Source organism: Pipistrellus kuhlii, unplaced genomic scaffold (assembly GCF_014108245.1).
Source record: "Pipistrellus kuhlii isolate mPipKuh1 unplaced genomic scaffold, mPipKuh1.p scaffold_m20_p_2, whole genome shotgun sequence".
Taxonomy (NCBI): Eukaryota; Metazoa; Chordata; class Mammalia; order Chiroptera; family Vespertilionidae; genus Pipistrellus; species Pipistrellus kuhlii.
Window position 1 is genome coordinate 53,199,952 of NW_023425515.1, and position 13,377 is coordinate 53,213,328.

A 13,377-nucleotide genomic window follows, 5' to 3' on the forward strand; every position below is an offset into this window, starting at 1 on the left:
CTTCCCAGCCCCCTTCTTTTCAAGCGTGAGACTCGTGATCCTTCCGCCGCTTCCCTTCTTCATTGACTCGGAAAAAAAAAATCCCCGAGGAAAAAAATATAATCTTCAAAGTACTTATTTTCAATCAAGTATTTGTCCCCGTCTCCCGTGATATACATATTATATATATATATTTTTAGGACCCTCCTCACCCCCCCCCTTTCCTTTTCTCCCCTCCAAGGAAAGGGAGGGGAATGGATTGTATTTTTCGCCCCCTAGTCCCAAATCATCTATGTTAAATATCCATACGGATCTGTCTTGAAGGAGAAATACATCGCTCGTTGTTTTTTTGTTTTTTTGTTTTTTTTTAAAAAATAGCTATACAAAAGGAGTGGAAAAGAACACATAAGGGAACGAAGCCTTTTTTTTTCTTGTGGGAGAACTTAATGCTGCATTGGTCATTACCCTAACATCCCACCCTACAACAAAAGGAAGAAGAGGAGGAAGGAAGGAGAAGAAGGTGATTCAGGAAGAGAGCGATCATGTCAGGGCGGCCGAGAACCACCTCCTTTGCGGAGAGCTGCAAGCCGGTGCAGCAGCCTTCGGCGTTTGGCAGCATGAAAGTTAGCAGTAAGTATTGATTTTCTTTTACACCTTTCTCCTCCTCCACTTCATCCTCAAAATAGGAACCCTGGGGCTGCCAGGGTCTTCAAGTCTTAGACCTCCCGGTACAGCAGTCGGATGTAATGGAAAGGAGGCAAAAAACAACAACAGTGTCTTCAAGGATGAAGCGGCTCCCTCTTTTCTCCTCCCATACCCCCTCCCCCGGTCTCATTAACCTTGAATTGAGAGAAGATGATTTTTGTTGTTGTTGTTTGGATGATTTGATTTGAAACTTATTTTTTTACACGTTCCTTGCTGTTGATAGTCAGCTGTATTCAGTGCTGGAGTATTCCCGCGTTAAAATAGCGATGGTAAAGTGTTTACTCGCCCATCCTTGTGGATAAAGAGGACAAGACTTGATTCATAAAACATGATGTATGTTGCTCATTTTGATGTCTTTTGGAATGAGGGGTATTTCGGTTAGATCAGGTCTCAGGGGTTTCCACCGTTTTGTATACTTAATAGAGAGACCGAGTGTTAACAGTTGCCTAACATTTCTTTCCTGCTTGTGTGACTATACAAAGTATTTGTTCTAAATCCTGAGATGAACTTGGTCAGTAACCGGCCTTCTCGTTGGGAGGCGAGCATTGATTCCTTCCTTTGCGGGGGGCCAGTGGGAACTGCTGATACCCAGTAGCAATATCTATTTGCGTTGTTTTAAATTGGATAAGTGGTTTAATATGTTATCTTTGATCCTTCCCATTTTGACATTACCTGTCTACTGCTATATAATTTATTGTTTAGTCAAAAGGTAATTTGGGAGTAGGTCCAATTTTTGATTGAGGTTTGCATTGTCATGTTGCCAGATACTAAGTTGAATGTTAATTGTTACTGACCTGACATTTAAGTTCAATTTTGGGTGCCATTGCATTTGTACTTGTTAAATGATCTAGAGGTCAGGGGTCCCCTTAGGATTATTTAAAATGCTCTTGCATTGGTTTTCTGTCACATTTAGATAAAACTATGGATTTAGTTTTGAGAATATGGATTTAGAGCTTTCCATCATAGGTTTTGCAGAACGCTGTGGTCCTGCATATAACAGGGATATTTGGGCTGAGCTCAGGGTTGTTGCTAGAGTATATTCTTGTCCCAGATTTGTGCTGGAAGCCTATGTTTTTGAGGTGTTTGGCATACTAAGTACCCAGTATTCTGATGTACTAGTATCTTTACTTGTGGATCTGTTTATGTGCTATTTAATGACAGCGTATGTAAAAATATTTCCAGAATTTGGCAAAAATTATAGTTTCTTATTCCACGAGGGCAAAGAAAACTATTTTGTTGCCTAGAAGAAGGAGAGAACTGAATAATTGAGTTTTTATTTTTATTTTTTTAGAAGCATATGCTGTTATGTGAAATTGATCATATCCTTAAGCAACATAAAATGATTTTTGTTGAATTCAGGATTTCAATTCATGTTGGCTTTTGGAACTTACCTGAAACAGGGTAGTCGAAGGTAATAGCTAATGGAAGGTTATTTTTTAAAGTTAATTTGGGGAGGGGGTTGTGGGGTATTGACTGCTATTGTAGAATGCAGGGTATGTGAAAAGGGAAGCTGATGATGCATCTTCAGGGAAGGGTCAAGCTTTCTAAGCACTTCTCGGGGTCATTTGAAAGGAATATTTAAAAATTCTAAGGTAATTTTCAGCTATGATGAAGCAAATCTTATAATAGCTACTTAAGAACTTCTTGTGCTACTGGGGTGTTTGTTTTTTCAGCTTTTAATATAGTTTAAAAACCACTCAAAACCAATTTCAGGTATTAGATCTATTTCAGAAAGCAAAATAGAATAACTTATAATGTTAAAATTTTGGACTTTTCATTTTTATCCCCAGGATTTCCTTTGAAAATGACTTAATTCTTGATAATGTGGATGTTGACTGATGAGGTAATTCTTGTACAGTGTAGGTTAAAATGTTTAGTTCTCTGTTATTATATAAATCAACATTTAAAAAGTTGGAGTTCAGTGCTAATTGTTTTTGACAACCTTGACTTTAAGGACATTTTAGAATAAAGAGAAATGATTAAATATTAGAATGCTGGTGTTCAAGGAACCGTGTTCAGAAGAGAGATACATAAGAAAATGCAGTCCTTGTCCTCAAAAGCTTATCATTTAGTAGTAGAGGCAGTTTATGAGCCAAAATATGAAGACAATACCAAGATGACTGTGAGATTGCAAATACAAATAGAATGCTTTGTTCAGAGGGACAGAGAATAAAGGGGTGAGGCAGATGGGCCAGAGAGGGAAGACTTCTGCAGAAGGGTGTTGTAAGACAGGTGGTAAAGGAAGCAATAACCTCAATTGATACAGAAGCATAAAGGATTCTCGATGGAAAGATTGGACAGAGGCACAGAGATGGTGTTTTTTGTAAATGATTTTTTGTATTTACTAAGCTAGTTAGTAAATCTGAATTAAAGTAGTCTAAATAAGAAAATGAGAGGTGGAATCTGGAAAATATGTTAATAGCTGATGGAGGGTAGAGGGGGCCTGTAAGAGTTTGGTTGAGCTTAAAGAGATATTGGAATTTACTTTAGATGGCTGAACCAAGAAATTAGAAGATGATTTGGGCAGCTGAGTTGATGGATTAGAGTAGTCATCAGGGCCCTTTTAGGGATACCATACTAAGGGTGTGTTGTGAATCCTGAGGGAGTATAAAATAACATGTGAAAATGGGATGAAAAGAGAACAGTGTGAATGAACTGGCACGACTTTGTATTGGATTGAAGGGGAATATTTGGGAAGGAGTCAGGAGTTAAAAATAAATTCTGATGTTACTGGTCTGGAAGAGTTGACTGCGAGTTAAATTGTTGGTTGTAATGGGAAAGTTGAGAAAGTTCTGAGATGAGAGGGTAGATGAGTTCACTTTTTAAAAATTTAATATACAATAGGTTCCCTTGAAATTCAGCAGACACAATTGGTTACTGACAATGATATTTAACTTATCAGCCTATTAATTGCAGTTTCTAATTTTTCTACACTTAAAAATGTCAATTTTTAAAATTAAATATATTTTATTGATTTTTTACAGAGAGTAAGGGAGAGAGATAGAGAGCTAGAAACGTCGATGAGAGAGGAACATCGACCAGCTGCCTCCTCCACACCCCCTACCGGGGATGTGCTGGCAACCAAAGTACATGCCCTTGGCCAGAATCGAACCTGGGACCTTTCAGTCCGCAGGCTGACACTACCACTGAGCCAAACCGGCTTTGGCAAAAATGTTGAAAGTAGTAAGTAAACGAAGGGTTTTCATTTAAATACTTTTCATTAAATTTCTAAAAACAATTTTTAAAATGTAGATTTAAGAGCTTGGCACTTGAAAAACCTAGTTATAATAGTTCCATGGTTATTTATTTGAAAACAATGAAAATACTTTTGGCACTAAAGTGTGATTTTAAAATTTCAGGTATTTTATATAGCCTTTAACCTTTGGTACAACTTAAAAACTTTTTATAAATATGATCATTTTCAGGTAAACCTCACATTTAAAACAGTGGTAATAATAATAGCAGCCTTCACTTGGTTTGTGAAGGGTCCAGCAGACTTTAAAAGTTGATTTTATAATAAGTTGTTTTTGACTTTTTTGTTGAGCTAAGCACTCATTGCAAGTTTAAATCGGTATTTTAAAAACATTTTATTTACTATGGTGAAGCCAACATTTCTTTTTGTTTACATCCAGATTCAAATGTTATTAAGTAAATGTTAATATACAGTTCCTATTGTAGAATCACTTGATATTATACTCAAAATAGAAAAAATAAGGACCCTATGGTAATTTTCATTAAAATATTAATAATAAATCTCTGGTATACTATTGGTGAAAATTTAGCTAGCTGCCTAGGTTTGGAAAGAGGGAAATAAGTTGAATATTATTTCCTCATATAAAATGTTTTTTAAAGTAAAGTTGTTTTTAGTAATGAGAGAATAATTAATAGTATTTGTGTATTTAAGCATGGTGATTAAAACCAAAGAGTAGGTGGCAACTTAGAGATCCTGTATTCCTAAGGGAGGATAATCTCTTTGTGACACCCAAAGTTAGGTTATTAGAATTTAGGGAATTTTTAGATTATCCATGTTGATGTTGGAAAAGAGCTCATGTGAGACTGAAAACTAGAACCTTATTTTCATTTCTTTCCCAATCAAACCTTTCCAGAGTTCTTAAAACACTAAGATCTTCATATGAGAATTTCAGATTATCGTGTTGCATGCACTGGTAAAAAACAGCTAATTGTGAAAGGAGGCACAGGTATTGGTACTGGGGGAAAAATTGAAGGGAATACAGAGATTTCCAAATCAATTTATGGCTGAATGGGAATTGCATTTAGAAAATGAGGTGACATCTTCTCATTTCACTGGCATGGTTCAACTGAAAGTTAGTACTTGCGTCCTGTGTTGTTTGCCCCGTTTTGAACTTGAATTGCAGGTATGAGATGCTGGTTTGGAGAAGTTTGCAGTTGTTTGAAGTGTCGGCAAATTCTTAGGCTGCGGGAGCTCTGTTTTCGCATGTGCTTAATGTACAGAGAAGGCTGTGAAACATGCATGTGCTGATACTGTTGCCACAGTTCCATACTTTTTAAAGATGAATTTGTTAGAGTGCTAGTGTGTTTATTTTTAATAAGACTCATGATACTGTGATACAGCAATGGGGATGGGCAGCTGTGAGATTGTAGTATCTCTTATGCTCCACCCTGCAATGGAGAATGGAGGGGCAGAGCACGTGGGTGTGACAGGAGTAGATGCTAGTACTAACAGGACCAACCTGATTTCCTGGATACTGTACTACCAAGAACATAATCACTATGAATAAATGAATTTGTGTAATGTTTAGCATTTTTTTAAGGGGGTTTGTGCAAAGGGAATCTTTCATGATTTCAAGTATGAAGTATTTTCATGGTTCATTGATTTTATAAAAGAGGTTGCAGTCTTTGTTCCTATCTTGGCTCATACAAATCTTTCTTGATTATATAAATATCTTTGAAATTGGTTGAATGTAATACAGAAATATACATTCACATAAAGGCCTGTGTGAATAGAACAGCAAAGAAAAATAGACTATAGAGTTAAAGAACAATTTGTTTTCCAAAAAATTGGCTACCACTGCTAAGTTGAAACAATAGTGATTTTTAAATTAATATATATATATTTTTAAATGAGTTACTGTGCAGCAAATAATGAACATTCAGTAAATTATGACAATATATACTTCTGTCTGTAATGTACTTGGTCTGGTACAAGGTATAAAGATATAACTTGGTTGATTTGGAATCTAGTTTACAGTTCCCGTTCCCACTTTGCTTATGTTTTGGGGAGAATGGTTTACTTTCAAAGGGTATGCAAGTAAAAAATTTGTAAATGGTTGAATCTTACATTCTATTTGTACTTAAAATCTTACAGTCGTTTTACAGTTTTCTTAAAATCATTTTGGTTTGATCAGATTGAGGAAAAATGATGAATTAAAAAAAAAACACTAATTCTGCCAAACCGACTTTCTAAAAAAAAAACCTTACCCAAGGATATGTTTTTCATTGATTATAGAGAGAGGAAGGGAGAGGGAGAAGAAGAAAGAGAAACATCACGTGAGAGAGAAACATCAATTGGTTGCCTCACATAAGGGCCCCAACCAGGGATCAAACTCCAAACCTGGAAATGTACACTGATCAGAATTGAACTCTGAACCCTTCAATGCATGGAACGACACTCTAACCATTGAGCAACACTGGCCAGAGCCCAGCTTTTCCTTTTGTCTCCAGGGTACCATTCCCAACAGTGGCACAAATATGAATCATTAATATGTCCCTTATTAACATAGTCTAGAGTTGTTAATTTCTTAATCCTTCCTTCCGTCCGTCTGTCCGTCCGTCCTTCCGTCCGTCCTTCCATCTGTCCTTCCTTCCACAAACATTGATGTGAGAGCCCAACATCAGTAGGCTTGCCCCCTGTACACCCCCACTGAGAATTAAGCCAGCAACCTGGCCCAACCAGAATTGAACCAGCAACCTTTCAGTGCACAGGACAGTGCCCAACAAACTGAGCCACACTGGCCAGGGCCCAATTTCTTATGTATCCTTCCCTAGATAATCTGAATGTTTATAAGGTAGTTCTAGTGTGGAGGTATGTTTTGTGCATACATACATAAATTGACACTGGCTCTAGCATAAGAGTGTTAGAATTAAGACAATTTAAATCAGTAACTCTAGAAAATTACTGTTGTTTGTCATCACTAAATCTAAATGTTTTAGATTTTAAACCTTTATTTTTCTCAATGAATTAGACAGGGAGTAAGAGTGAAGTTGAAAGAATGCTTCTCATGGCAATAGGAGGTAAAATGCATTCAATGAACACTTACTAGTAGCACATTTAAAATACTTCTCACTGTTTGAAAAATGATCTATAGTGTCAGGGAGATATTACCTGTGTGTTTTTTTTTTCTGGAAATAATTGCTTATTTTATGGTAAAGAAAAAGACAAAGGGTAAGATTTTCCTATAACTTTCTATTTTTTAACATCTTGGATGAAAAAACCTGTTCTCTTGAGAGAGGTGCAGAGTGCGTCATTGTAAATGAAGCCTGTGCCTTTTACCTCTTTAAGAGCACACGATTTCATTCTGCTTATAAACCAAGCACTCTAGTCATTTAAAAAAAATTATTTTTATTTTTATAAAGTAATATATTAATATTATTTAAAGAAATCAAATAGTGCAAAAAGTCTTAAGGAAGCCAGTCTCCTGTACTCCATTTTTATTTCTCAGAGGCTGTTTCCTCTTGTAGTTTTTATCATATTTTTAATTAGTATACTCTTTGTTTCTTAAAATTATTTTTATATTTGTTTTTTCATTATGGTAGATACTATTTATTGTCATTCTCATTTTCCTTTTGCTATCATCCTATCTAATAAAAGAGTAATAAGCAAATTGACTGTACCTCCACTACACCCATCGGTCACACACATCAGCCAATCAGGAGCAGATATACAAATAAACCCAACCAAGATGGCTATAGCCATGGAGAGAGCAGGAGGGAGGCTTGGGTTTCCCCAGCAATGAGGGAAGCCAAGTTTTCCGCCTGCCCTTGTCGGCCTAGGCCTCCACTCAAGGCTCTAAAGTTTCAATTGTAGAAGGTAAATAAATCCCAGATACCAGGGCCTCAGCATGGGTCACCGGGGGGCATGGCCAGCCTGCAAACCACCACAGACCCCTCACCCAGGCCGCTCCATGCCCCAAGGGAACCCCCATCCTGATACCCTTCAGGGCAAACCAGCTGGCCTCCAAACACGCACAGGCTTCTCCTATGTTATAAAAGAATAATAGTCATATTGACCATCACTCCAACACATAAGATGGGTGCCCCCATGTGGACACAAGATGGCCACCACAAGTTGGCCAGCAGGGGAGGGCAGTTGGGAGGGACCAGGCCTGCAAGGGAGGGCAGTTGGAGGCGATCAAGCCTGCAGGGGAGGGCAGTTAGGGGTGACCAGGCCTGCAGGGGAGGGCAGTTGGAGGCGATCAAGCCTGCAGGGGAGGGCAGTTAGGGGTGACCAGGCCTGCAGGGGACGGCAGTTAGGGGTGACCAGACCTGTAGGGGAGGGCAGTTAGGGGCAAACTGGCTGGCAGGGGAGTGGTTAGGGGATGATTAGGCTGGCATGCAGAAGTGGTTAGGAACAATCAGGAAGGCAGGCAGGCGAGCAGTTGGGAGCCAGGAGTCCTGGATTGTGAGAGGGCAGTCGGACATCCCTCAAGGGGTCCCAGATTGGAGAGGGTGCAGGCTGAGCTGAGGGATACCCCCCTCCCCCATGCATGAATTTTGTGCACCAAGCCTCTAGTGCTAATATAATGATACCACTATTTTTATCATTATTTATGTAAGTTATAACTTAAATGATTAATACTCAATACCTAGATAATAAGCAATATTCTTAGCAGAAGGAAGTAGTGTACAATGATTGATTTTCTTTTATAAAACAGCTTTATTGATATATAACTCACATATAAAATTCATTCAAAAAAGTTGTGGTTTTTAGTGTACTCACAGAGTCATGTAATCATTACAACATTTTGATTTTAGAACAGTTTTTATTACCCCTAAAAGAAACCCTGTACCAATTAGCAGTCACTCCCCACAATCCCCTTCTTCCCAGCTCTAGGCAACCACTAATTATTCTGTATGGATTTTCCTATTCTTAACATTTTATATAAATGGAATCATATAATATGTGATCTTTTGTGACAGGCTTTTATTTTTTTATAGGTTCATTTATGGCATAGCATTTATCATCAGTACTTTGTTTCTTTTTATTGATGAATAATATTTCATATTATTATATAATTGTATGGAAATGCCATCATTTGTTTATCCATTCGCTAATTGATAGACATTTGGATTGCTTTCTCCTTTGGTTAGGATGAATAATGAACATTTGTAAACATATTTTTGTGTGGAGATCTTTTGGTTACTTAGTAGTGAAATTGGTAGGTTGTATGGTAATTCTGTTTAATATATATTTTTAAAAATATATTTTTATTGATTTCAGAGAGGAAGGGAGAGGGAGAAGGAGAGAGAGATAGGATCATTGATCGGCTGCCTCATGCACGCCCTCTAAGTGAGGCAGCCAATCAGTGGGATCGAGCCTGGAACCTGGGCATGTGCCCTTGACGGGAATCGAAGTAGGGACCCTTCAGTCCACAGGCCAGTGCTCTATCCACTGAGCCAAACCAGCTAGGGCCTGTTCAATATTTTAAAGAACTATGAAACTTTTCAAAGTGACAATCACATTTCTTTGCTTTTATTTAAAAAAAAATACAATATTGTTGCCATTTATATTTTCTTGCACTATTTGCAATTATCATAATCTTGATTTTCTCCAAGTTTTATCAGGCATTCTGTAGATTCTGCCTCACCCTCTCTAATATTCCTTTTTCCTACAGTCCTCGTCTTATTATTGAGATCTGGTCTGGCTGTTCTGCAGGTCTCACTCACTGTACAGCTGTCAACTTCTACCCTGTTTCCTCGAAAATAAGACGGTGTCTTATATTAATTTTTTCTCCCAAAGTTGCACTAGGTCTTATTTTCAGGGGATGTCTTATCTTTCCATGCGCTAGGTCTTATTTTCAGAGGATGTCTTATTTTCGGGGAAACACAGTAATTTCTCTCATTGTTCTTTAGTGCCCATTCTCCTATTTTCCTAGATCCCATGTCTTTTTATCACTAAGTATAATACAATAGTTCTTACCTAACATAATCTCATGATGTCAGCTACCAGTGCCCAGAGTGTTAACTACTTGGTAAATGTATCTGGAAAAGTTGTTAGTTGGTTGTTTTTTTCTATATTTCCTCCTAAATGCTAGCTAAGCAGCTGACAAATTTTTTGGTGTGTTTCTCACCTTTCAGTATCTAGAATCTAGATTCTAGATACTGAGGCACAGATGTTTTGAGATGTTACATTGTATCACTATGACCAAATGATTATAGTGATATCAACATGAAGAAACAATGTGAAACAAGTAGATAAATCTGAACAATATTAATATTAAACAATTGTTTAAGCCAGAGCTATTCAATAGAAATATAATGCAAGCCTCAAATGTGAGTCACATATGTAATTTTAAATAATATTTTGTTTAACTCAGTATATTTAAAATATTATTTCAACATGTAATCAAGTTGAAATTTACTAAGATATTTTACTTTTAAGTACTAAATCTTTACAAGCTATTGGATTTTTTACACTTATATTTCTTCCTAATTTGGAGTAGCCACATTTTAAGTGCTCAATAGTCACATGTCACTAATGGTTATTGTATCGGACAGTGCAGGTTTAAAATATTGTCCAGGAATTATGTTATTCTGTAATATTGTTGTCTGTCTGGTCATATAGTCTGTTACAAAGTCTATGTGGTTTAAAAACACTATTGATTTGTCTTATTGCTTTGTCATGTGATTGCTATAGAAGGTAATAATTTTTCTCCCATATTTTAGCACAACTGTTAAAATGTACATTGAAATTCTTTTTTTTTTAATATATTTTATTGATTTTTTTTTTTTTGCCCCCCTCCCTCCCTCCCTCCCTGAAATTCTTATTGGTATACTTGTTAGATGTTGTCATTGTCATGAGTGTCTTGGTTCTGAAGAAATTTTATTACTCCATTCTTTGTCCCTTGTTATTTCAAAGACATATCCAGTTTTCACAGTCCCAACGGCAACCTCAGCCACTTAGTCTTCCATGCCTTACCCCAAGGCAATTGTACGCAGCACCCTCTCTCCTCCTCTTTCTGTTCTACTGTGTATTCTAGTTAACTTGTTTTTGTCTCTCTCTAGGGCAGTGGTTCTCAACCTTTCTAAAGCCGTGACCTTTTAATACAGTTTCTCATGTTGTGGTGACCTCCAACCATAAAATTTTTTTTTTTTGCTATTTCATAACTGTAATTTTGCTACTGTTAATGAATAGTAATGTAAATATCTGTGTTTTCCGATGGTCTTATGCGACCCTACTAGCGGGTTAACCCACATGTTGAGATCCCATGAGGAACTGTATTAAAGGGACGCAGAATTAGGAAGGTTGAGAACCACTGCTCTAGGGGATTATAAATTTCAATATGGCAAAAAAATAGATACTCAGCTTTGTATTTTTGCAGTGTGGAGCACAATGCTTTTTGTATTGGGTCATTTAATACATGTTTGAGTTAAGGGCAATTTGTTATGGTAGTTAGATAAATACTATATACTACCCTATTTCCCCGAAAATAAGGTAGTGTCTTATATTAATTTTTTCTCCCAAAGTTGCACTAGGTCTTATTTTCAGGGGATGTCTTATCTTTCCATGCGCTAGGTCTTATTTTCGGAGAATGTCTTATTTTCGGGGAAACACGGTAGGTACACCGGTTAATAATGTGGATTTTTTTTTCAGTAGATGGAATTATACTTATGTTGATATATATGTTATGTGATTTGATATGTATGCCATTTTGTTATATTGACAAGCTTCAAAACTTCATATGCCAAGTTTGCTGAAGTTGTTACCATCATAGATACTTTTACACTTAAAAATGTCAAATTTTGTGCCAAAAAAAGAGCATTTGTGGGAAGTGATAATTCATTACTTTATTTTGAAGAAAAGTGCTACTGAATACTTCTGGAAGCTTTTGGTGAACATGCTCCACCTCAAGATACTTGTGAATGCTGGTTTAAATGCTTTAAAAGTATTGATTTCTATGTTAAAAAAAAAAAAAAAAAGAACACTCAGGTCAACTGAAAAAGTTTGAAGACCAATGATTATAAGCATTATTGGATGAAGATGTGTGTCATACTCAAAAACAACTTGCAGAAAGATTAAATATTGCTCAGCAAACAATTTCTGATCATTTACAAGCAATAGTAAAGATTTTAAAGGAAGAAAAATGGGTGCCACATTAACTGAACAAAAGACAAATGGAAAACCGAAAATTCATCAGTACAATGTTGCTTCAATGGCATGAAAGAAAGTCTTTTTTGCATCGAATTGTGACTGTAGGTGAAAAGTGGATTTATTTTGAGAATCCCAACTGCACAAAATTATGGGTTGATCCAGGTTAACCGTCAACATTGACTACAAGGCCAAATCGCTTCAGAAAGAAGACAATGCTCTGCGTTTGGTGGGATCAGGAAGGTGTTTGTATTATGAGCTTCTAAAACCAGTTGAAACTGTTAATAGTGATTGCTACTGACAACCATTAATCAATTGGAACCACACTTTGACCGTGAAAGGACCAGAATGTTCCAGAAGACAAGGCAAAGTAATTTTGCTTCATGATGACACACCAATATACACTTCAAAACCAGTTAAAGACACGTTAAAAGATCTTACCTGGAAAGTATTAACCTACCCACCCAATTCACCAGACTTTGCTCCTTCAGTAAGGTGATCAGACGTCCCGCTTTTGGTGGGACAGTCTCGATTTTTAACAATTTGTCCAAAAATCGGGACTTTCTAAAAACGCCATGGGATGAGGGACAAATTGTTATAAATTGGGACTGTCCGCCAAAAGTGGGACGTCTGGTCACCTTATCCTTCAGATTACCACTTGTTTGATTGATGGCATACGCACTTTCTGAGCAGCACTTCTCTGAGCAGCACTTCAAAATGTACAAAGAATGGAAAATTGAGTTTCTGAATGGTTTGCCTCAAAACAAGAAAAGTTCTATTGGGAAGGTATCCAAAAATTACCTGAAAGATGGGGAAATGTGTAGCTAATGATGGATCTTACTTTGAATAAAGCACTTTTGCTGTTTCTCTTGAAAATATGGTGTTTTCTTTGATTACAAAATTTGCATTATTAACTGGTACACCTAGTACATGGTGGTTACATGGTATAGACTTGCTAGGTCATTAAGGTATCACTGATGTTTCTCAGAACATTGTAAGTTTTTTTTTTTTTTTTTTTTTAATATATTTTATTGATTTTTTTTTTTTTTTTTTAGAGTGGAAGGGAGAGGGATAGAAAGCTAGAAACACAGATGAGAGAGAAACATTGACCAGCTGCCGAGGAACATGCCCTTGACCGGAATCGAACCTGAGACTCTTCAGTCTGCAGGCCGACGCTCTATCCACTGAGCCAAACCGGTTTCGGCAACATTTAAGTTTTGACATAAGAAATTATAAAGTTAAACCTTGGCTTTTGTTTAAGCATGAAAGAACAATAGTAGGAAAAGGAAAGAGACACAGATATAGACACTTATACTAGATCCTTAGTGCTGAATAGTTTTGAACTC

The 13,377-nt window shown here is 36.8% G+C and overlaps 1 protein-coding gene across 7 annotated transcripts in view; it reads left to right on the top strand.

The window, feature by feature from the left end:
* Positions 1-370: 370 nt before the first annotated feature.
* GSK3B (glycogen synthase kinase 3 beta) overlaps positions 371-13,377 on the top strand; it is a 180,612-nt gene continuing 167,605 nt past the window's right edge. For all 7 annotated transcript variants that reach the window (XM_036447141.2, XM_036447137.2, XM_036447139.2 and 4 more), the window contains exon 1: positions 371-609. In XM_036447141.2, coding sequence (XP_036303034.1) covers positions 522-609 — 88 coding nt within the window. In that variant the 5' untranslated portion in view covers positions 371-521. The remainder of the gene's footprint in view (positions 610-13,377) is intronic.